Source organism: Nannospalax galili, unplaced genomic scaffold (genome assembly GCF_000622305.1).
Source record: "Nannospalax galili isolate Female #2095 unplaced genomic scaffold, S.galili_v1.0 scaffold2124, whole genome shotgun sequence".
Classification (NCBI taxonomy): domain Eukaryota; kingdom Metazoa; phylum Chordata; class Mammalia; order Rodentia; family Spalacidae; genus Nannospalax; species Nannospalax galili.
The window spans coordinates 24878-50900 of record NW_008351698.1 but is presented as its reverse complement, the minus strand read 5'-3'; the positions used below and the strand labels follow the sequence as shown (position 1 = coordinate 50900).

Genomic DNA, 26023 nt, shown 5'->3' with positions numbered 1-26023 from the left:
CGAGATAGAGTCTCTTACTGAACTTGGAACTGTTTCAGCTAGATCCTGGAACACACCTGTCTCTGCATCCCCAGCACTGGGATTTCAGGCATGTGCCACCTTGCCATACCTTCTTATGTAGGTGCTGGGAATCCAAACTCAAGTCCTTGTGAACTACCTCCTCAGCCTAAAGAATCTTAATTATGGGAGAGAAGAGTAAATTGTTTTGGACCTTTTTTGGTTATGACATGTGAATAGTTCCTTACATCAGATTTAACTGATCCCTCCCATCTTCACACTGGTACTCTGCAACTGGTACTTCCGTACCCGTGATCTTGATTCCTCTAATATCTCCTCATTGTCTTTTGGGTTACTGTGTTGCTGTATTTAATTTGGAGCAGAATTAGGGAATGAGACCATGAGTGCCTCACTTGAGGTTTTCAGAGAGCTGGTCCCAAAGGCAGAGGGAGTGTTAGAGAGGGCCTCTGTGAGCATCTTACTTCATACTCCACCATTCGCTTGTTGGCCAGGTCAGCTTTGTTCCCTGCTAAGGCAATCACAATGCTAGGACTAGCTTGTCTCTGTAGTTCCTTTACCCATGTCTTCGCTCGGGCAAAAGTTTCCTAGGAAAGCATGAGAAAGAATGGGCTGGAATGAGTGCTAATCCACAACTACCACTTCAAAATCCAGTCTCATAACATCTCTTTCAGGCACTCTTCCCTCACCAAAACCATAGGTGTCTAGGAATTATTTACTTTCTGGAAGCATATTTTGGATTTTTTTTTTTTTTGGTCTTTTGAGACAGGGTCTTCCTGTTGCCACAGTTGGCCTGGATTCACTGTGGAGACAAGGCTGGCCTTGAACTCAGAGATCCACCTGTCTCTGCCTCCCATCGCTGGAATTAAAGGTGTGCACCATATTTAGGACTTTTAATTTCACTATATGAAGAACCCATTTCCTCTCTCCCACCCTAATTTAATTTTTAGAAATAAAACCAAGAGGGGCTGAAGAGATGGCTCAGAGGCTGGAAGCACTGACTATTCTTGCAGAGGACCTGGGTTCGATTCCCAGCACCCACATGGTGGCTATGAACCGTCCTTAACTCCAGTTCCAGGGGAATCCAAAGCCCTCTTCTGACCTCCACAGCATTGCATGACATGACTGCACTCACATACATGCAGGCAACACACTCATACACATAAAATAAAAATAATAAATAAAAATTAAAACAAAACAAAACCAAGAATCTTCTTGGCCCACTTACCTGATTAGTAATATCATAAACGACAATTGCAGCTTGGGCACCCCTGTAGTACATGGGGGCTAAGCTGTGGTATCGCTCCTGCCCAGCTGTGTCCCAGATCTCAAACTTGACTGTTGTATCATCTAGACACACAGACTGGGTGAGGAAGGCCGCTATGAATAAGAAAATGTAGGGGAGAAGTTGTAAGTGGGAGGATCAATGGGACAATCCCAATCTCTTCAAATGATCTTGTCTCATCCTGAGACTAGTTATCCACCAGGCCAGTCAAGTACAGGTTTAATGTTCTCCTTATATGCTAAGTATTGAAACAAGATTAAGATTGCCTTTGAGTATTTGGGAGTAAAGGTAGGAAGCTCAGCAGTTTGAGGTAATCCTTGGCCGTTTAACAACTTTGAGGTCAGTCTGGGCTACATGAAACCCTGTATTTAACAAGAAAAAGTACCCTTGATCTGGCCCTGAAAGGCTGAGGCAGGAGGCTCAAAAGTTCAAGGCCTGCCCCTAAGTATAAGACCCTGTCCCAAAATTAAAGATCCAAGGCTGCCCTTTCCCCTTAGCCAAAAAAAAAAAAAAAAAAAAAAAAAAAACTTCTCTAGCTGGGGGCTGGAGAGATGGTTCAGTACTTAAGAGCACATACCGCTCTTCCAGAGGACCTGAGTTCAATTCCCAGCACCCATGCCAGGTGGCTCACAACCACCTGTAACTCCAGTAGATTTAGGTAATCCAAGGCCTCTGGCATCAGAGGGTATCCACACTCACATGCACATACACTCCCCCACCCCCAGGATTAAAAGTAAATCTTTTTTTTTTTTGGTCTTTTTGAGATGGGGTCTCCCTGTAGCCCCAGCTATCCTGGAACTCACTATGTAGACCAGGCTGGCCTTGAACTCACAGAGATCTGCCTGCCTCTGCCTCCCGAGTGCTGGGGTTAAAGGCGTGCACCACCATGCCTGGTAAGAAAATCTTTTTTACATATTTTATTTTTTTTATTTTATGTGTATATGTGTATTGCCTGTATGTAGGTAAGTACACTTGTGCAATGCCCACGAGTACAGAAGAGGATGTTGGATCCCCTGGAACTGGAGTTATAGTTGCTAGTTACTATGTGTGTGCTGGGATTCCAACCCAGGTCTTCTGCAAGAACAGTCGTGTTCTTAACCGCTGAGCCATCTCTCCAGCCCCCAAAGTAAAAAAAAAAAAAAAATCTTAAATAAAACTTCTGTAGCTATGGGGCATATCATAAAGTATGAGAGACAGGGGATAACTGGCTCTTATACTCCTCATCCCTCTCCTAACCACAATTAAGGGAATAACATATAAGAGACAATACATTTCAGATAGAAGTAAAATCAAGAATTAGAAGTTATTAGGTCAGGCATGGTGGTACATGCTTTTAATACCAGCACTAGGAAGCAAAGATAGGCAGGTCTCTGTGAATCTGAAGCCTAGGTGGTCTACCTAGCAAAATCTTGTTTAAAAGGGAAAAACATGGGGTGGGGGATTTGTGCTAGAGAGATGTCTCACTGGATAAGTACAATGGTTACTCTTGCAGAGGACCCAGGCTCCTGTTCCCAGCACCCACCTGGTGGCTCACAATTGTACTGAACTCCAGTTCCAGGGGATCTTATGCCCTCTTCTGGCCTCTGCAGGCACTGTAGACATAGGTACACCCCCCCCCCCCCCCCCCCCCCCCCGCCCCAAGAGATTGCAAAAGAAAAAAAGATTGGAAGTTTTTTCAGGGCATGATGACACACAACTCATTCTAGCACTTGGGAGGTAAAGGCAGGAAGTTAAGGAATTCATGGTCCCGATCATCCTTGAGTACAAGGTGAATTATAAGCCAACTTGGGCTACATGATGAGTCCCTGTATGAAAGGAAAAAAAAAAAAAAGAAACTGCAAAATTTTAAAAGCTGGTTTGGAGAGATGGCTCAGCAGTTAAGAGCACTTGCTATTCTTGCAGAAGACCTAGGTTCAGTTCCCAGAAACCACATGGCAGCCCACAACTATCTGTAACTCCAGTTCCAGGGGACCTGTCACTTTTTTCAGGTCTCCATGGGTAGCAGGCACACATGTGGTACACATACATACATGCAGGCAAACACTCATACAACATAAAATATTTTTTAAAGGCTATGCATGGCGGTGCACAACTTTAATCCCAGCACTTGGGAGGCAGAGGTGAGTGGGTCTCTGTGAGCTCAAGGCCAGCCTGGTCTATATAGTGAGTTCCAGGTCAGCTGGGGATACAGGGAGACCCTACTTCAAAAAGACAAATAAATAAAATAAAATAAAGCTTGATGGCAGGTCCCAGTATTATATTACACTTTTTTCATATAAATCTTCTGAGAAGTTTCGCACTTTCAAGGTAACTAGTAAAAGGAGGGATTAACATGGGAGTTCTCATAAAAGATCCTTTATTGAGGGGGCTGGAGAGATGGCTCAGGAGTTAAGAACACTGTCCTTGCAGAAGGCCCAGGTTCAAATCCCAGAACCCACATGGCAGCCAACAACTGTCCTTAACTGCAGTGCCAGGGGATCCGACAGCCTCTTCTGTCCTTGAGGACAATGTACACTAGTGTACTTATCTACGTGCAGGCAATACATGTATACACATAAAATACAAAAGAAATGAGAAATCTGTGAATAAAGCTAGAACTTGAATGTAAAAAAAATGTAGTTTACCTTTCCATTTTTCAAAACACCACTGTGTTAAAGATATCACGGATAATTATAAATAAAAATAACCCAAAATATAAAAAAAATAAAAATAAATTAAAATAAAAAGATCCTTTATTGAATGAATTCCCTACTTTGGATTAATGGCAGGGAAGAAAGTAGCAAAGGTAGAAAAGGCAGACGCTTTTTCTATTTTGCACTAGTTCCAGATTATTTTGTGTTACACACACACACACACTCTACTACTGAGCTATACTCCTTAGTTCTAGATTCTGAGCAGATAATGTGCTTGGAGTCACCTAAGGAATTTCTCTAAACACATGCCTGTGATGCTGCCATCAACCTCACTCTACCTCCAGTATTAACCAGCAGATCAATGGGAAAGTCCAAATATAATGGGCCTCAGGCAGTTCTGATGTACATCTTCTGTCTTGTTATTATGAGATATGAGTGTGGGTGTGGCATGGTGGACTGTGAGTTGGTTCTCTCCATCTACCTTTTCGTGAGCTCCAGGGATTGAATCTAGGTCCTAAGACTTGTATAGTAAGCTCCTCTACCCTGAGGTATCTTGTCGGCTCATTTTTTTTTTTTTAAAGTTAAATGGGCTTTAAAATACATATATTTTATCTGTCTATATGTGTATGTGTATGCATGTGCATATGCCACATGTATGTGGGGTGCCCACAGAGGCCAGAAGCACTTTTTTTAGCCTTCCTGTAGCCCCAGCTAGCCTGGAACTCTTTATATAGACTAGGCTGACCTTGATCTCACAGATTCCCCCTGCCTCCTGAGTGTTAGAATTGAAGTACTACCATGCCTGGTGCCAGAAGTGCTCTTTTAACTGCTGAGCCATTTCTCCAGCTCCTGGGATTTTTTTTTTTTCTTTTTTTTTTTTAAGATTTGTCACTTGGCTGGGTGCAGTGGCACAGGCCTTTAACCCAGCACTCAGAAGGCAGAGGCAGGTGGATTTCTGTGAGATGGAGGCCAGCCTGGTCTACATAGTGAGTTACAGGCTAGCTGGGAGATCCTCTCTCAAAAAAAATAAAAAAATAAATAAAATAAAATAAAATAAAATAAAGAAAAAGAAAGATTTACCACTTATTTGTGTATATGCCTGTGTGCATGTATATGCATGTAGATGTGAGTGCCTGAGGAGGGCATCAGATCCCTTGGAACTGGAGTTACAGGTTGCAAACTGCCCACCTGAAGTGGGTGCTGGGAAACAAACTTGTGTCTACTGCAAAAGCAGGACACATTCTTTTCTCTTTTTTTGGTATTTTGAGATAGGGTCTCCCTGTAGCCTCAGTTGGCCTCAAACTCACTATATAGACCAGGCAGGCCTTGAACTCACAGAGATCCTCCTGCCTCTGCCTCCAGAATGCTGGGATTAAAGGTATGTACTACCACGCCTCTTAAACTATGAGGGCTGCATCTCTCCAGCCCTCTGGGAATTTTTTAAAGAAAAGGTTTTAACAACAGAGGTGCTTAAGGACAGTTTAAAAAAAAAAAAAAACGGTGGGGGTGGGGCAGGGAAAAAAAAAAAAGAACAGTGGTACACAACGTGTGATGCGCTTCCTCAAGAGAGAGTTATTCTGAATACGTATTTATGTCATTGCTCCAAACCAAAACTAATTTTGATTTTGGTGGTACTAGGGATTGAACACAACACCCTTTTTGCATGCTAGTCAAATACTCTACTACTGAACTATATCCCAGACCTTTTGATTTTTAGACAGGACCTTACTAAGTAATGCAGGCAGATCTTGAACTCACTCTGTAGTCCAGACACACTTTGAACTTGGATCCTCCTCCCTTAGCCTCTCAAAGAGCTAGGATTACAGGCCAGTGTTATTAGAACTTTTTTTTTTTTTTTTTTTTTTTTTTTTGTCTTTTTGAGACAGGTCTCCCTGTAGTTCCAGCTGGCATGGAACTCAATATGTAGACCAGGCTGGTCTCGAACTCACAAAGTTCCACCTGCCTTTGCCTTCCAAGTGCTGGGATCAAAGGTGTGAGCCACCATGCCCAGGTAGAACTTTTAAAAAAATTTTTCATTTATTTTCATTTTATGTGTATGAGTGCTTTGTGTGCATGTATTTTAAGTGTACCATGTGCAAACCCACAGAGGCCAGAAGAGGGTGTCAGATCCCCTGGAACTGGAATTACAGATGGTTGTTAGCTACCATGTGGTTGCTGGGACCTGTACCCTGGTCCTCTACAAGAGCAGCCAATGCTCTTAACTGCTGAGCCATCTCCAGCTCATTTTGTGTTGTTTTTTGAGACATGACCTTATTAGATAGCCCCAAGCTATCTTGGAACTTGAATGTAGTCCTCTTGTTGACTCCTAGAGTACTCCCAGTCCTACTATAATATTTACCTGCTCATAAGGTCATTCAACTGACTTCACTGGCATCAAGACAATACGTGAGAGAAATGGAAGATAGTTTTCTTGGATGAACATACACATACCTTGTTTAGGCATTATGGCAAGTCTTTGAATATCGCTTTGTGGCTTAGGGTGGCCTGAAACTTACTATGTGGTCCATAATAACATCTGTCCTTTCCACCTTCTTTGTCATTCATTCAAATCAGGATATTAATTCAATAAAGGATCTCTGATGAGAACTCCCACTTACTCCTCCTTTTTTACTAGTCACTTTGGAAATCTGGTACTCTTGGATTATATGAAAAGGTAATGGCCAAATTATACTGCTGGCTTTGAATTCACAAGACTCTTCCTGTCTCAGCCTCTTGAGTGCTGGGATTATAGGTGTGAGCTATCAGGTCTAGCTTTTATTTTTAATTTGTTTTTATTTTATTTTTTAAAATTGAGACAGGGCTCACATAGCCCAGACTGACTCAAAATGAATATAGTTGAGGATGGCCTTGAACTTGATCTTCCTGCCTTCCCCTCTTGAATTTGGAGATTACAGAGTGTGCCACTATACTAGGTCAATTTTGGTTTTATGAAGGGTTTTCTTCCCTGAGGTAACACATAGTTCTGAGGGCCAATTTCACAATCAGGTCTGAATCTTCCTTTAAAGTATTCCTAAGCATTGAACCTCTTCCTTCCCTGAGGTACTCACCTCCAATGGTACTTTCCTGGTACTCATGGAACTGCCCTTTGACAAAACGTAACACCAGGCTAGACTTCCCCACTGCAGATTCTCCCAGCAGGACCAATTTGAACTGGCATATTTTGCTGGCCTGGGGCTGCCCATTGGGCCTAGCTGTGCTTCTGCTAGTCATAGCCAGCTTATCAAGTAGGAAAGGGCAGAGGGAGGGGGTGCCACAAAGCGGCAAAGGGGGGAGGGGAAGGGGGGACTTCCAGACTTCAACAATCCTGCAAGGAAAAAGAAAATTGAATAAAATCAGACACAGGTCCACTGTAACTACAATCAGTTTTTTCCTTTAGGGTTGCTGGTTGCTTTGTTTTAGTAAAGTAGCATTGAACTATGTAGCCCAGGTTGGCCTCTAACTCAAAGCAGTTTTCCTGCCTCGACCTCCTAAGTACTGGGATGACCCACTATACCCAACTAGAGGTTTTTTTGTTTGTTTTTTTTGAGACAGATTCTCCCTGTAGCCCCAGCTGGCCTGGAACTTGCTATGTAGGCCAAGCTGGCCTTGAACTCTGAGATATGCCTGCCTCGGCCTCTCGATTTCTGGGACTAAAGGTGTGTGGCAACCAACTAGAGTTTTTAAGATAGGGTCTACATAGCTCTGGCTGACTTGATTCCTGATCCTTCTGCTTCCACCTCCCCTTATCTGCTAGAATTACAGGCCCACATGCACCCCATGCCCAGCTTATTTTGGGTTTCTGAGTTAGGGTCTCACCATGTAGCTCAGTCTGGTATCCAACTTGTGATCTTCCTGTTCCTGCTTCCTGAGTGTTAGAATTATAAATATGTGCCACACAAACATCAACCCCCACTTTTTTTGGGGGGGGGGTCTTTTTTGAGACAGGGTCTCCCTGTAGCCCCAGCTGGCCTTGAACTCATAGAGATCTGCCTGCCTCTGCCTCTGCCTCCCAGTGCTGGGATTAAAGATGTGTGCCACCATACTCAGCAAGCAACCACCACTTTCTATGGTTTTAAATCTTATTTCTTCTGTGTATTTTGGGGTTTTGTCAAGGTCTTGCTATGTAGCCTTGGCTGGTGGCCTGTGGTGGCCTTGAAATTACTATGATTTTCCTGCCTTTTCCTCCTGAGTGCTGGGATTACCAGGCATGCAGTTATTTCTTAGAGCAAGGACAGAATCTCTTCATTTCCCTGTTCCTATTGGAACTTAGCACTTGTAATTATCTATCACTGAAAGGTTACTTATCCCTCTAATATGGCCCTATGCAGGTGATGTAAATAACTACTTCTGGAGAAGCATGGTGGAGTAGATCTATAATCCCAGCACTCAGGAGGCTGAGGCAAGGTGATCCATTATTAGCTGGAAGCCAGCCCCTCCTCGCCCCAAAAGAATTGCATCTGAAATAGAGATTGCTTTACCAGAGTCTAACTGGCAAGGGTACTGAAAAGGAGACTAAAAAAGATTGTTATCCTCAATTTCCTACCAGATCTTTAAAAGTATTTTCTGAGTCACAGCAAATCAATTAACTTTTAGTTTGCCCATTCCACCACAGGTACCCCAGATGCCCAGTATACCATTGGTGTGTCCCTTTCATTCTATCTCTTTAGAAGTTCTGGGATTTACACAAGTTAGGCAAGTGTTATACCACTGAGCTATATCCCCAGTCCTTAGTTTTCTGAGATAGTTTTACTACATAGTAGCTCAGGCCAGCCTCTCAACTCTTGATTCTCCTGCCTCCACCTCTGGTGTGATAGAATTACAGGTGTATACAACTTGCTCCACACTTTTAAATTTTTAAAAAAATATTTTTATTTTATGAGTGTACTGCCTGCATGTATGTGAGTGCACCTACGCCATGCCATGCCTCAGAAGAGGGTGTCAGATACCCTGGAACTGAAGTTGTTGCCACCATGTGGGTGCTGGGAATTTAACCCAGGTCTTCTACAAGAGCAGCCAGTGTTCTTAACCACTAAGACATCTCTCCAGGCCCATTCCCTCCTCCCCTTTTCTTGTGAAAGGGTTTCCCTACAGCTCCAGCTGGCCTGGAACTTACTCTGATCTGCCTGCCTCAGCCTCCTGACTACTGGGATTAAAAGCATGTGCCACCATGCCTAGTTCTCCCTGGTATCTAGTTGCTATGCCCCTTTTCTTTTACCTAGCTCTTAAAATGAAAGATTTACAATAGGAGTGTGGGATATAGGACAAGTCACTCTCTTAAGACTATAGTGACAGCATCTAGGTTTTCTTTCTTTCTTTTTTTTTTTTTGGTCTTTTTTTGAGACAGGGTCTCCCTGTAGCCACAGCTGGCCTGGATTCACTATGAAGACCAGGCTGGCCTCAAACACACAGAGATCTGCCTGCTTCTTCCTCCTGAGTGCTGAGACTAAAGGCATGCACCACCATACCCAGCTCAGCATCTCGTTTTGTATCCTCCATGCATAACCAGTTCTTTTTATTTAGTCAAGAGTTTCATACTGTAGTCAAGGCAGGCCTGGAACTCGCTATTGAATTCACAGAACCCTCCTGCCTCAACTGCAGGGCTGAGATTACAGGCATGAGTCACCATATCTGTCTTATTATCAATCTTCTTGACATTTCTGAAGATCTAATCAAGGTTCTATTGCCAGAAATCTTACTCTTTCTCATCTCTGGTCTTAGGTAAAGAGAGACGCATACCCAACAAATTACATTAATTATCAATTTTTTCATTGCTTCTGCCACCCTTCCAAATTTGAAAGTCTATCAGTGCTGAGTCAGTAAGCCTGAACTAGTCTCAATTTGCAACCATTTTGCTGGTACTTAGGAATTAAATTGCACTACACACTAAAGGGGCCAAACAGGTATAGCCCTCCACACTAGAGACAGGGAAAGATACACTTTTAAACACATGCAGGAGTCTCCAGGGGAATGGTACAGGGGTGAGTCTTCAAGCAATCAGTATTTGATGAAAAAAAAAAAAAATCACACTGAACCAACTCTTCCACCTTCTGAGATAAACAAGAAAGCTGCTGGAAGCGGGGGAAGAGACAAGCTGGGGCCTTGACAGTCTAATCAGCCAACCTGAATAAATGTCACCATCCTGAAAGTAGGGAGTTATGAGATTTAAACAAGGAACTGGAGAGATGGCTCAGTGGTTAAGAGCACTGGTGGCTCTTCCAGAGGACCTGGGTTCGATTCCCAGCACCCACATGGCAGCTAACAGTTTTAACTCCAGTTCCAGGGGATCTGATGCCCTCTTCTGGCCTTTGCACAATACGGGTGCAGGCAAAACACTCATACACATAAAATAGAATCAACCAAAAAAAATTTTTTTAAAGAAGAGATTTTGGGGCTGGAGAGATGGTTCAGTGGTTAAGAGTACTGGCTGCTCTCACAGAGGACCAGGGTTTAATTCCCAGCACCCACATGATGGCTAACAACTGTCCATAACTCCAGTTCCAGGGGATCCCTCTTCTTACTTCCTCCAGCACAACACAGGTGCAACCTACCTACATGCAGGCAATATACTCATACACATAAAATAAAAATAAAAATCGAACCTGGATCCTCTGCAAGAGCAGTCAGCGCTCTTAACCATCTCTCCAGCCCTGAAGTAAAATATTTTAAAAAAAGAAATTTGCTAGATGTGGTGGTGTACGCCTTTAATCCCAGCACTCAGGAGGCAGAGGCAGGTGGAGTTCTGTGAGATCACAGCAAGTGCTATGTAGATCAGCTGGGGCTATAGGGAGACCCTATCTCAAAAACACCAAAAAAAAAAAAATCATTAAGTGTAACGTAAAATTAAAATTAGGGCTGTGGACTGTAAGGGTACTTGCCATCAAACCTGACTACCTGAGGTCAAGCCCTGGAGAGTTGACTCCTGCAAGTTATCTCTTGGTGTCCAGACGTGCACTGTGACAAGCACCTCCTCCCCCAGTACACAAAAAAACAGGTGTTCAGCCGGGTGTGGTGGCGTACACCTGTAGTCCCAGCACTTGGGAGGGAGAGGCAGGCAGATCTCTTTGAGTTCAAGGCTAGCCTGGTCTACATAGTGAGTTCCAGGACAGCTGGGGCTACTAAGACACCTTGTTTCAAAAGACAAAAAAAAAAAAAAGAACATTGATTCTTCTTGCAAGAGTTCAAATCTCAGCCACACACACGGCAGCTAACAACTGTCCGTAACTCCAGTTCCAGGGGATCAGACAGCCTCTTCTGTCCTCCGAAGGCAATGCACAACATGGGTGCACTTACCTACATGCAGGCAATACACTCATACACATAAAATAAAAATAATATGCCAGGCGTGGTGGCTCACACCTTTAGTCCCAGCACTTGGGAGGCAGGCGGAGCTCTGTGAGTTCAAGGCCAGCCTGGTCTACATAGTGAGTCCAGGACAGCTGGGGCTACAGGGAGACCCTGTCTCAAAAAGACCGAAAAAAAAAAAAAAAAGTCTGACTCAGAGTAAACACTCAGTCCGGCTTTTCATAACTCAATCTAGTGATTCCAAAGAGGCCTACCCCCAAATCCCACTAAGTAGGCAGACCGTTCTTCCTTGCTGGCCCAGTATCCAGGATTGCTGGGGCTACAGGGAGACACTGTCTCAAAAAGACCAATAAATAAATATATAAATAAACAAAAAATTTTAAAAAAGAAGAAATTTAAGGAAGAGTTAACATGAAGAGAACACACAAAAACCTCTCTCTAAAACATGCATTTCTGGGGCCTACAAGATGGTTCAGTGGGTAAAGGTGCTTAGTGTCATGCCTGATGACCTGGGTTTGGACCCGAAGTTCAATCCCCAAGACCCACAAGGTGGAAGAAGAGATCAAACTCTTGCAAGTTGTTCTCTGACCTCCACACAAGTGGATATGAATCTCTCATCCAAAACAAGTAAATGTAAACCAGGCATGGTGGCCCACGCCTTTAATCCCAGCACTCAGGAGGCAAAGGCAGGCAGATCTCTGTGCATTCAAGGCCAGCCTGGTCTACATAGTGAGCTCCAGGACAGGTGGGGCTAAAGGGAGACCCTGTCTCAAAGACCAAAAATAAAATAAAATAAAATAAATAAATAAATAAATAAACCAAAACAAGTAAAAGTAAAAAAGATTTAACAGGATGTATGGATTTCTTTTTTTTTTTTGTCTTTTTTAGACAGGGTTTCCCTGTAGCCCAGCTGGTCTGGAACTCACTATGTAGAACAGGCTGGCCTTAAACTCAAAGAGATCCACCTGCTTCTGCCTCCTGAACGCTGGGACAAAAGGGGTAAGCCACCAAGCCTGGCCCACCTATTAAGATTTTTTAAAAAAATATTTTATTATTTTTATTTTATGTGTATGAATGTATTGCCTACATGTAGGTAAGTGCACCTGTGTTGTCCAAAGCTGGCAGAGGAAAGATGAGACCATCAGGTCCCCTGGACCTGGAGTTATGGACAGTTGTTAGCTGCCATGTGGGTGCTGGGATTTGAACCCCAGTCTTCTGCAAGAACAGCCAGTGTTCTTAACTGCTAAGCCACCTCTCCAGCCCACCTATTAAGATTGTTTTTTTAATTTATTTTTATTTTATGTGGATGATGTTTTGCCTGCATGTATGTAATTGTACCACATGTGTGCCTGGTGCCTAAGAGGTCAGAAAAGGGGCACTGGATCTCCTGGAACTGAAGTTAAGGATGGGTGTTAGCTGCTATGTGGGTAGAACTGAACCCAGGTCCTCTGGAAAAGTAGAAGTGCTCTTAACTGCTGAGCCATCTCTAGTCCTTGCATAAGAATGTTTTAAGGATTAAATGGTATTACAAAGAACTCAACTATGTGAAAAATTAAGTGCTCAATAAATAGTAGGCTAATCAGTATTAATATACCAACAAAGTTTTCCTACTGCTCTAGGCCTTACCTTCCTTCATGAGAAGATGAAAAGGATTAAGTGAAAAATATTTATCACAGTGATAACAAATAAAAGCTAGGTACTGTTACTTAATGACCCTGCTTTTTTTGTTTTGCCCTGGCTGGCCTAGAACTTGCTATGTGGAGCAGGCTGCCCTTGAACTCCCAAGACATCTACCTACTCCTGCCTCCCAAGTGTTGGGATTAAAGTCATGCACCACCACGCCCATCTTTTTTTCTAAGTATTTCTTTATTTAATATTTGAAATTTTTAAACATTTATAAAACATATTTTGAGTATATCAATCTACCACTAACTCCCTTTAACTCTCTCCTAGTGCCCCCAACCTGGGACCTCCTTTTGTACCTAGAAGAGACCAAGGGAGAGGGCATGGTGGCACACGCCTTTAAGTCCCAGCACCAGGAAGGCAGAGGTAGGTGGATCTCTGTGAGTTTGAGGCCAGCCTAGTCTACATAGTGAGTTCCAGAGCTGGGAGACCCCTGTCTCAAAAAGACCAAAAGAAAAAAAGAAAAAAAAGAAAAGACCAAGGGGAGGGCCAGTAAGATGGCTCAGCAGGTAAAGGGACTTGTTGCTGAGTCTGATGGTCTGAGTTCAATCCCTGGGGCTCACATATGGAAGAAGAGCACTATCTCCATGAAGTTGTCTTCTGACCTCCACACCTACTCCATGGTACTCTCAAATAAATAACAAATTTTTCTTTAAAAAGACCAAGGTAGGGGGCTGGAGAGATAGCTCAATAGTTAAGAGTACTTGCTATTCCTTCAGAGGATCCAGGTTCCGTTCCCAGTATTTACATTAGGCAGCTCACAACCACCTATAACTGCAGCACCAAGGGATCCAAGTACCTCTCTGGCCTCCAGCAATTCCACACACACAACATACACTCATATAAACACACATACACATATAAATAAAAATAAAATCTTAAAAAAAAAAAATGACCAAGTCAGAGCCAGTGACATGGCTTAGTGGGTAAAGTATGCTCTCTGGCCGTAGGTAAAGAGAGAAGCACACCCAACAAATTACATTAAATACCAACTCTTTCATAACTCTTTTTTAAATTTATTATTTTTATTTTATGTGTATGCGTGTATTGCCTGCATGTAGGTAAGTGCACACGTGTCATACAATGCCCTTGGAGGTCAGAAGAGGCTGTCGGATCCCCTGGGACTGGAGTTACTTGTTAGCTGCCGTGTGGGTGCTGGGATTCAAACCTGGGTCTTCTGCAAGAACAACCAGTGTTCTTAACTACTGAGCCATCTCTCCAGCCTAATCATAACTCTTTTATAACTGTCTGATACCCTGAGTTCAATCCTTGGGACCTACCTTGAGAACCAACTCCTAAAAATTGTTCTCTGACCTCCACATGTGCGCAATGTTATGACATGTGTGGTTCTACATACATATACACAAATAAATCTTTTTTTGTTTTGGGTTTTTTTTTTTGGTCTTTTTGAGATAGGGTCTCCCTGTATGAACTCACAGAGATCCACCTGCCTCTGCTTCCTGAGTGCTAGGATTAAAGGCATGCACCACCACACCCGGCCTATAAACTGTTTTCTTAAAAACACTAACTTTGGGCCGGGTGTGGTGACACACGCTTTAAATCCTAGCACTTGGGAGGCCAGCCTGGTCTATATAGTGAGTTCTAGGACAGCTGGGGTTACAGGGAGACCCCGTCTCAAAAAGACAAAAAAAAAAAAAAAAAGACTAAGTTTGGGGCTGGAGAGATGGTTCAGCAGTTAAGAGCACTGACCACTCTTGCAGAAAACCGGGATTCGATTCCCAGCACTCACATGGCGGCTACGAACTGTCCTTAATTCCAATTCCAGGGGAATCTGAAGCCCTCTTCTGACCTCCGAGGCACTGCATGACATGGGTGCACTCACATACATATAGGCAATACACTCGTACACATAAAATAAAAAATAAGATAAATATAAAAAAAGACCAAGTATATCTCAGTAATAACATGTTTCTGAAAAGCAGCCAAGATATGAAAAAGGTACACAGAAATAGAGAAAAAAAAAAGGGTAAAAAGGAAGTTAGTAGTGAAAGAGACTGATTTATAAGGAATGTCAAATCACTATGACCCTAACTGGGTATTCTCTACTCCCTTATGCTAGTGAGTCCTAAGAATATTGACATAATATCATTTTTCTTACATTTATACACAGATGAACACGATAGCATCAAATAAAAATTAAACTGGACAGGTGAGATGACTCAGTGGGTAAAGGCACTTGCCCACAATCCGGATCCACATGGTAGGAGAGAACCAGTTCCCAAAAGCTGTCATCATACATACACCCTCCCCAATACAAATAAATGTATTATAAATTTAAAATGAAAATGACAATAAAGTCATTGATAATAAGCTAATAATTTTCTTCTAACAAGTGTTCCTCAGCAACGGACGTCCCTAGTCATTCCTCATGTTTCTATCTACTTCAAAGCATATGATCCAAGAGGAAGAACATCAAATCTCAAAGTTACTTTTCTACCATGTGAAAACATGGGAATTAGAATAGACTGAATTCTTGTAGCTACTTTACTCTAGGCCGGGGAAAATAATAGGAGTGTGGGGTGAGTAAAGATAGGAATGAGTCATAGGAGCACTTGGGTTGCAAAGTTCTTGTTACCCCAGAGATAGAAGTCAAGCAACATCTTAAAAACAGGCCAGGAAAGTTCCTTCTTACATAGCAACCTTGGATTGTTGGAGATTAACAACTATTGTAGAAAAGATACACTTCAGTATGTAACTTTAGCAAGCTTTCCTACCAACCTTTGCAGTTCCCTGTAACTGATAGGCTATTCATCTATAAGCCATCATCTTTAATTTCATTGTGATTATAAAAGTATTATTTTTCTGTTGTTAGGTTTTCATTTTTGAGATAGGGTCTCACTATATAGCTCTGGCTGGCCTGGAACTCCCTAGATAGACCAGTTAGCCTCAACTCATAGGGATCCATCTGCCTCTGCCTCCCAAGTGCTGGGATTAGAGGCATGTGCCATCACACCCAGCAAAGGTATCATTCTTTAATGCAATAGCTAGACTCAAAGATCAGAGGTATAGAAATGAATTAAGACCTATATGCTTCAAGGTACACCTGGTTACACATGCCTGTAAATCTCAGCACTTGGAAGATTGGGACAAGAAGAGAGATTGAGGCCAGCCTCCGTGAAAATCTGTTTTTTAAAAAAAGTTCAATTGCCTTTTTGTTTTTTGAGTGAAAGCTTCAAGCAGTTAAGACTAGATTAAACTCCTTATCCTTTCCTCTATCTCCCAAGTACTAGGACTATAGGTATACACCACCAGGCCATACCATCAATTCAATGGATTCCTTCCTTTTACTCTGGTGGTATTTTTTGTATTTTAGTCAGGTTCTTACTATGTAGCTCAAGCTGGTCTTGAACTTCTAGTGATTCTCCTGCCTCAGCCACCCAAGTGCTGAGATTACAGGCCTGTACCACTCTTCCACACCTGATTTTTGTTAGTTTGTTTTTTGCTAGGAGTTGACACCCATGGTCAAATGATCCACTCATAGGCAAAAAAAAAAAAAGGACAATAAGTATAAGGGTGATCTGGCCACAACATGTCACCCACTGATCTCCAGAGTTACTTTGGCTGATCTGGCTGGATGGCTAGGTGGGTGTCCCCTTCCTCCTTCATAACTTGATGTAAGTCCTTCCCAAAGGACTGTACTTGAGTCAAGGGTATATGAAGTAGCTACTGCCCTGCTGGAACTGCCCAACAAGCTTTCAAGGTCCCAAAGGCAGTAAGTATACCAAGCAAACCAGTCAAGTGGTATTATCTTTACTTTCAAACCTGAAGCCCAAAAGAGGGGAGGAGGTTATTCTTCCTTTTCACTATCAGCTAAGAAGAGAAGCAATCAAATTAAAAGTGCAGTTCAGCAGGCCATGATGGGTCATGCCTATAATCCCAGTACTTAGAAGGCTGAGACAGAAGGACTGTTAGGACGTCGAAGCTAACCTGGTGCTATACACTGAATTCTAAGATAGTACAGGTTATAAACAGCCTATCTATAAACTCTTTTTTTAAAAACTTAAAAAAAAATTTTATTTATTATTATTACGTGTATTGCCTGCATTTAGGTAAGTGCACCCATGTTGTAAAATGCTCTTGGAGGTCAGAAGAGACTGTTGTATCCCCTGGGACTGGAGTTACAGACAGTTGTTAGCTGCCCTGTGGATGATGGGATTCAAACCCGGGTCTTCTGCAAGAACAGCTAGTGTTCTTAACTGCTGAGCCATCTCTCCAGCCCCTAAACTCTTTTAAAAAAAAAATTTATTATTTTAATTTTATATGTTTAAGTGATTGCCTGCATGTATATAATACACCTGTGTCATGCAAAGCCCAGAGAGGCCAGAAAAGGGCTTCAAGTCCCCTATAACTGGAGTTATGGAAAGTTGTTAGTTGCCATGTGGGGTGCTGGGAATTGAACTCAGGTCCTTTGGAAGACCAGCCAAGTGTTCTTAACCACTGAACCATCTCTCCAGCCTGAGATCCTATCTAAACAACGAAACAAAAACACTGAGTATAGTGGTGCCCACCTATAATTCCAATACTTAGGAGACAGAAGCAGGAGGATGTCACAAATTGAAGGGCAGCGTGGTCTATATAACTATTTCCAGCCTAGCCAGGGTTATTCAGCAAGATTAAAAACAAAAACAGTACTAAAACAAAACACACACAAAAAAACCCAGCTGCACAAGAACATCTTATGAAATTAACTTGGTAGAACCTGAGCCCTGTCAATGAATGGGTCAGCCCATTGGGGGCAGGGGCAGAGGATGTTCTTTAAGCCTGACTGCAAAGTACCATAACAGGAAAGGTTTCTTAGCTTGCTAATCCCAGTTAGACTCCATTCCCCAGACTCCCTTCAAGGTGTTTCAAGTTCTTACACCAACTCTATATAAAACCTTCCAGAAGCCTATCACCTATCAGTAAACTGAGTTTCCAGTACATGGCCACCAGAATCTAGCCCAGTCTGAATGTTAGCCATTAAGACCAGTCAGTCAGATAAGAGCTGGTCCACAGGTCAAGTAGTCCAGTGTCTGTTTTATAAGTGAGGAAACTGAAGCACCTAAAATTAAGCAACCTGTAATGCATTAAGTGTAATAAGCAGTCAGGTACTTATGCCTCTTTTCTACCCCTTACATTCCTTCCTGAGCCAGTGTCTAGTTGTGTATCTCAGACTGGCCTTGAACTCAACATCCTTCTCTTCTGCCTTCCAAGTGCTGAGATTATGGACAAGTACCACCCCACCTGGCCTCCCTCCACTGCACTTCTCAAGGAAGCAGAAAATGCTAAATTCTGAAGAGGATACCAGGATAGGAATGAATTCAGGCTCAACTGAGTTTCTGCCTCTTTTCAGTTTAGGTTAAGTACTGGCTTTGGAACTAAACATGTTAGGAATATAAACTGTCCCTAGGATCTAGTCTGGAACTGTTCTGACAGGACCATCACTACTCCTCTCTAGCACATCTTGACCAAGCCCTGCCAGGATGGCAAAAGGAAAACAATTGGCAATTTCCGGGATCTGGTGGGTTTGGGGATTAATGTGAGAGATGTACTAAGGAGATGTCTAATTTGTTTAGATCCAAATTACAAAATCCTTAGCTGCACTACTTAACTCGGCTCTCTAATTCAATATTCTCTGAGTCACTGACTTAGTTCTACTTCCTTCACCCTGTCCCTTAAATTTCTGCAAAAGGCAAAAAGCATGCTTATCTCTTATCAGCATGGTAGTACAAACTCCCTATTATTGACCTGGGGAAGATTGGAATGCTGGTCCTTACTTTGTCTGCCTAACAAAATCCAAACTTATCTTAAAGGCAAAGTATAAATGTCACCTGTGAAATTGCATAATCACCTTCTCACCATAGCAGAATTCATTACTAGTGTCCCAAAGAAAAGCTAATCAAAACCAAGACTGAGCAGGGCTTGGTAGCACAGGCCTGTAAAGCCCAAGTACTCAGGAGGCTGAAGGCTGCCCAGGAGGTGAGTTAAAAGACAAGTATGGGCAACTTAGTGAGACCCTGTCTCAAAATTAAAAGCACACACAAAAAAGAGCAAAATGAGGGCTGAATATAGCCCAGTAGTAAAGAGCTTACTCTGCATGCTTGAGGCCCTAGATTTAACCCTTTACAGGCAAAAAATAAAATAAAAAGAGCAAGATTGCATTTCCTCAAAAAAAAAAATTTTTTTTTTTTAAAGCTGAGTGTGGTAGTACATGCCTCTAATTTCAGTGCTTGGGAGGCAGGTGCAGGCAGGTCTCTGTGAGATCAAAGTCAATCTGGTCTATATAGAGATTTCCAGGCCAGCTAGGGCTACAGGGAGATTCTCTCTCTCTCTCTCTCTCTCTCTCTCTCTCTCTCACACACACACACACACACACACACACACACACACATTTCAAAATACTTTTTAGGGCTGGAGAGATGGCTCAGCAGTTCAGAGCACATATTTCTTGCTATTCAGAGGATTGAAGTTCAATTCCCTGCAACCATATCAGGTAGCAACAACCACCTGTAACTCTAGCTCCTGGGGAGTCAAAGCCTCTGGCTTCTGCCAGCACTTGCACTCATGTGCACATACTTACACACATATACACATAATTAAAAATAAAAAATTTGCCGGGTGTGGTGGCGCACGCCTTTAATCCCAGCACTTGAGAGGCAGAGGCAGGCGGATCTTTGTGAGTTCGAGGCCAGCCTGGTCTACATAGTGAGTTCCAGGACAGCTGGGGCTACAAGGAGACCCTGTCTCAAAAAAAAAAAAAATCTTTTTTTAAATTTAAGCATTCGCTTTGTTTATGTGCATGCCACTGTGCACGTGTGGAGCTCAGAGGACAACTTGTGGGAGTCTGTTCTCTCCTTCTACCATGTGGGTTCCAGAGATGGAAATCAGGTTGTCAGCAAATGCCTTTACCTGCTAAGCCATTTCTGGCCCATAATGCTGTCCATCTATCATAACAGTTACCATATTAAGAGATCTATTTGCTCTGCTCAACTATTAGCTTCTCAAAAAGTGGGACATACTTAAAATCATGTAATCATAACTTCAGAGCAGATATAGTTATTCATGAAGTGCTCCCTAAATTAAGGCTGAAGTAATCTTTCTCAACATACTCTTCCCTTCTGGGCCATCTGGATAGATCTTAGTTCTGTTTGGGAGTTTCTGACATGCCTCAGAGAACCAATTGTTTCCTAAGGCCCTTTGTGATCTCCCTTGGATGGAGGGCCCCCAAGGGACCCAGCCCACAAAGCACTGTTGTAACTCACATGGGCTAACTGCTTTTCCTGTCACCCGTTACTGTTACTATGTCTCAGATGGCCTAATCACACCTTTATGTCCCTTCCACTCTTAACACTCAAGCAACTCCTTATGGCCAAAAACAAAGCTTCCTAAATTTTTAGTTGATGTTAAGTAGTTCAAAAGCTTCTCTGTTTTTCCTGAACAAGTAGTTTAAAAAAGAAATTTATTCCACCATAGAGCTAGGTGGCTTACCAATACCCAGTCTACCTCTAAACCAAAGCTACATTCTGGTCCAGAAATCTGTATACACTGCTCACCTGGGTGGCTCTTCAGTTACTGTTCAGTGAATGAGTACATCTTTCCTAAAACACTCTTAGGAAGCAGGAGCATAATATGTGGGGCTTTATGGCATCCTTCCTCCCAGAGGGCCACTGCATTTCCTTGTTTTCACTGTTTCACACTTCAATTAACTTTCGGTTCTACACATGCTAGGCAAGTACTATACCACTGAACCCCCTTCTAATCGGAAATGTTCTAGGATTTGGGAGTGGGCTGTATGCTGCTTTTCCTAACCTATCTATGCCTCTTTCCCAGAAGGCAAATTTATATCAACACACATAAACAAAGCACAAAAGAGTAAACCTTGTTCTTAGGCAAAGTAAGAGAAGATTGAAGAGTATGATTTCAAGAGCAAAGAGAAAGCCCTCTTCTCTAAGTTTGATGCGGCAACTCCAGCATCAAATGTATGAAATTCTATTCTATATTGCTAATCTCACTTCTTAGCTCGGTTAATATGCAGAAATCTTTAGGAAAAAGATTTTAAATCACTATGTGTTATTTATATCCAGACATATCCTCTATTCTCTTATACTCTCTATCTGAGCCCAGTACCTGTTAGATGTTAATCATGTACTCTACCACTAAGCTACAATCCTAGACCTCAGTTTTTATTTTGCAGTGGTGGATTGGGACAACATCTACTTTGTAGCCTAGACTAGCTTTGAACTCAAGATCCTGCTTTAGCCTCCTGAATATCACAGGCAAATACCACCATGCTGGGCTTCTAGATCCTTTCTTAAAAGTAAGCTTTAAGGGGAAGGTAGAAAAAACACAAAGGAACATGAAGAACAGGACAGGATATGACCAGGGTTTAAAGATGGCAGAGACTAGAGAGGATGAATACATACACACACACATCCCAACAGTTTTTTTCCAAGACTGGCTTTATAGGTGACGGGTGGGGTGGGGAGGTATTAAATTGGTTTCTGCAGGACATTGTACAAAGGCTGAGCATTAGAGAACTTCTAAAAGTCAGTGATGTCAAATTTAATAAGGTAGTATTAGGAAATATCTGTTATACTCTGAGATTTAAAGGAAAACCCATTTCAAATTAAGAGACTTGGGAGCTTCTTGGGTCACTATTGAAAGGCTGGTACAAGCCTTTTAGGGAATCACCACTATCTTCTGAGATAAGGAAGAAACACTGAAATATTGTGAAAATATAAACGAAGATGGACATCTAAAAACTTTCACTTTCGTAGAGCTGCTAATAAGTATCCCAAACAAAATGATTTGCCTTAATGCTTCCTTCCTGGCCTAAACAAGCTTTGTTCATGTATTTGGGCATTTTCTAGGTTACCCATACACAGCTGTAAGTGTAATGAAGAAGGCAAATAACAACCTAGAGCACAACCCTTTGCTTGTTCTGAATTTGATAGAGGAACACAATAAATAACAGAGTATCACCCAAGGGGAAAAACTGTAAGAATAATGAGAGAACAAAATTTAGTGAGAAAATGAAAACAACTGTCTTTAGTAGTGGTACATGCCCCAAAAGATTAGTCTGATTTAATGTCTCTGACCTTTCTTAATGAAATGAGGTATGTGTCGGAGGATTTAGATTTTATACGCTTTTGTACAGCTTAAACACTTAAAAATATGTATATATTACTTTGGTAATTAAGAAATATAGTAACTGGCTGTGGTGGCTCACACCTTTAATCCCAGCACTTGGTAGGCAGAGGCAGGTGGATCTCTGTGAGTTCCAGGCCAGCTAGGGCTACAAGGAGACTGTGTTTCAAAAAGACCACACACACATACACACACACAGAAATATAGTGATAGCTTGGTATAGTGGCACACGCCTTTAATACCAGCACTTGGCAGGTTCAAGACCAGCCTGGTCTAAATATGGAGAACTCTCATACACATTCAGAAAAAGTTAAAAAAAAAAAAGTAGTGATAAAATGAATTGGTATAGTAAAGACAGAGAAGAAAGTACCTTAATGGACAAACCAATAGGCTCCAATCTACGGGAAATTAAAAGGTCAGAGGATGTTTACATACATGGGAGGAAGGGCCTTCTCATTTGTCTGCTATAATAACCCATGTTCTGGGCTGCCAGTCTGGGGACCTGAGTGGGATCCTTGAGATCTATATGGTGGAAGGCAGATACTGAACACCCAAGTTGTCCTCTGACCATCATACATGAGCACACACCCACATGAACACATATATTTTAAAAACTCTTCATTCTCTATGCTCCCCTCTTCCCTAAATACCTCAGGGTTGGACTGAACTAGCTAACCACATTTCCTGAAGAAGTAGACAAAGAACAAGGATGATCCAAACTTCAGTCTCTTGACTCTTCTCCAACCCCTCAATGTACCATCTCACAGTACAGACCTGAGAACTCCATTACCTGTCTAGGAAATACCCAAGCCATAAGTCTCACTGAAGTTTCAGCAACTGCCAAGGGTGAGGGCACACACCTTTAATCACAGTACTGAGACAGAGGCAGGCGGATCCCTGAATTCGAGGCCAGCCTAGTCTGCATAGTGAGTTCCAAGCCAGCTGGGGCTACAGGGAGACCGTGTCTCAAAAATAAACAAAAAATTTTCAGCAACTGTGGTCAAATTTCTTGATGGTCAGGGTTCTCTAACCCCTTTCCTGGCAGATGACAGAATTCCCTAAGTCTCGGGAGCAGTTAAAACGAATATTCACCATAGACCACATTATGAAATGCAAAGGAAGTGGACAAAGCATCCCCCCCAATCAGTTCTTTCACAGGACATAAACCAGACCTCAGTCAAGATCAGCTATGAGGCCAGGACAAAGTGTGTGTGAGGGGTGAGCTCGGAGCTACCCAGAGTCATGGAAAATACAAATTCACTTTTGTCATTACCCCTAAAGTACCAAAAAACTTCAAATCACCACATCTAAACACTAAAGGAACAAAGAACGGGACACTCTCAAGATCCAGAGCCTGCCGTCACCATCATTCCCGGAGCTCCTATAACTGATACCAGGTCCTGCTGCCACTTCCTTAACTACTTTAGTCTTCTAGATCAGTAACGCAGGCTCCCCGTCTTCACTGTGCCGAATCTCCGTCAGCAGCAGCCCCATGTACAATTGCCACTTTGCCTAATAAAGCCTCTCTCGGTCCAGAAGCCTTCCCAGGCCCCGCGACCGGCAGTCTCTGGAGACCCAGCCGCGGCTCCCCTCGGGGCTGGGCGTAGCGCAGACCCCTCCTCAGTCCCGCCGAAGGGGCTTCCCTCCCGGCTGCTGTCCCGGGTCCAGCTCCTCCCTCCTCAGCCTGCTCCAGGACCGAGGCCTGCCCCTGCGCTCACCCGCCCGGAGCCCCCTCGCCGGTCCCGGACAGCCGCAGCCGGAGCCCAGCCGCCTGCCCAACTTCGGGCTCTGCGCCCGGCCATCACCTCCTCAGCGCCCCCACTAGGCCTGCTGGGGCCCGGCCCCGCTTGCCCCTCTCCAGTGGCCAACTCTCCCCTCCCTCGCCTAGGCCCGAACCGCCCCTGCCCTCCGGCAAGGCGGCTCTACTCTCTCCGGCCTCCGACTCTGCCCTCGCGGGCTCCATCACCTCGGTACCTGGGGCTCCGTCTCCCCCGTCGGGCCCAAGCCTGTGTAGAACAGACAAACAGCTGCAGCTCAACCAAACCTCCTGCCCCCTCCTCCCCCCCCTTCTCCTTCTCGCCTAGGCGAGCGCTCCAGCCAATAGGATGCCACTCGCCTGCCGTGCAGGGCGGGCCATACGCGCTCTCATCCGCCAATCTTCTGGAGCAAGGCGGGCTCTTCTGGGGTTGTCACCAACCAGTACGAGCGAGGAGCTGGACACACGGGGCCTCGAACCAATAACTAGCGAGAAGCTTTGAAGACTGACGAGGTGAGGGCCCACTAAAGGGCGAGCTCCCGGAGACAGAGGGCGGAACAGTGCTGACGGGCATATGTATCAGCCAATAAAACCTCGACACCCGTGATACCTCCCCCTCCATGCCTTTTGACTCATAAACATCTAATCAGGTGAGAGACTGAGGCGGGTCAAAAGGGGATTTTAACCAGTACTGGGAAAATTCCGCACTTGAGTGGCAGGCAAGGCGAGGTCCGAAAGGAGCCCCGGAAAGGCGGATCCTACTCGGGTGTGGTGGCGTTCAGTTCTTCTCTAATCTCTCCACTGGGAGGTCCAGGCAGGAAGATTAGGCGTTTAAGGTCATCCTCGACTACACTGTGAGACAAGGTCTCAGTTAAGAAAAATAAAAACATTTTTGGAGCTGGGCGTGGTGGCGCACACCTTTAATCCCAGCACTTGGGAGGTAGAGGCAGGAGTATCTCTTGTGAGTTCAAGGCCAGCCTGGTCTACATAGTGAGTTCCAGGACAGCTGAGGCTACAGCGAGACCCTGTCTCAAAATGACCAAAAAAAGGAAAAATAAAAATATTTTTTTTAAAAAGGCCACTTACTGACTTTCTCCCCTCCCCTGGATTTGTGTGGGCCTGACTCCAGCGTCCCACCCTCCGTGACTCTCCAAAGGACCCGGAGCCTGGGAATTAAAAAAAAATATTTTTGTATGCTTTGCCTGAATGTATATAAGTGCATATATGTCATGCAATGCACGTGGAGGCCAGAAGTGGGTGTTGGATCCCCTAGGGTTAATTAAAGACTTGTTAGTCGCCATGTGGGTGCTGGGAACCAAACCCAGGTCCTCTAGCAAGAGCAGCAACTGATTTTACCCACTGAGCCATCTCTCCAGTCCTGAGCCTGGGCATTTAAGGAACTTTCCTATCGGTTCTAACTCCTTTCAGTGGAGTATCAGAGAACAGGAGTTTTAGAGTGGAATGCCTGTTTTTTTGATGGAGTGAAACCATGGCAATTACAAAAAAAGTAGTTTGAAGATATTAACCTCTTAAATTTCTTCATATAACCAATGTTTTCTAAGTTGTGTGAATGTAAATAAATATTTGGGCAACTCTGCTGGTTTTTTGTTTGTTTGTTGTGGTGCTGAGGATTGAACCCAGGGTCTTTAGGCATGGTATGCCAAAATTCTGCCACTGAGCTACACTGAAGTCCTCTGCTGTTTCTGATATGCAGTAAGAGGAAAGTCACCATGAGAAAGGTGGTGTGGTCTTATAATCCAGCACTAGGGAAACTGAGGTGAGAAAATTTAGAGCTCCAGGCATGCCTGGTTTACATAAAGAAACCTTGTCTAAAAAAGGGGGGCAGGAGGGGCTGGGGAGATGGCTCAACAGCTAAGAACACTGGTTGTTCTTGCAGAAGACCGGGCTCAAATCCCAGAACCTACATGGCAGCTAACAACTGTCTGTAACTCCTGGAACTGGAGATCCGACAGCCTCTTCTGTCCTCCATGGGCATTTCATGACACAGGGGCGCTGACCTACATGCAGGCAATACACACATACACATAAAATAAAAATAAAAGAGCCGGGCATGGTGGCACACGCCTTTAATCCCAGCACTCAGGAGGCAGAGGCAAGTGGATCTCTGTGAGTTCAAGGTCTATATAGTTAGTTCCAGGACAGCTGGGGCTATAGGGAGACCCCCTTGTCTCAAAAGACCAA

General features: G+C 43.5%; 1 protein-coding gene across 1 annotated transcript in view; it reads right to left on the bottom strand.

Moving 5' to 3' along the window:
• Positions 1-24132, bottom strand: part of Rab5b (RAB5B, member RAS oncogene family) — a 29754-nt gene extending 5622 nt beyond the window's left edge. Inside the window, exons 1-4 of the mRNA XM_008848690.3 lie at positions 24040-24132; positions 7002-7258; positions 1244-1395; positions 480-602 (exon numbers count right to left, since the gene is read on the bottom strand). Coding sequence (XP_008846912.1) covers positions 480-602; positions 1244-1395; positions 7002-7164 — 438 coding nt within the window. The 5' untranslated portion in view covers positions 7165-7258; positions 24040-24132. The remainder of the gene's footprint in view (positions 1-479; positions 603-1243; positions 1396-7001; positions 7259-24039) is intronic.
• Between the last annotated feature and the right edge of the window lie 1891 nt (positions 24133-26023).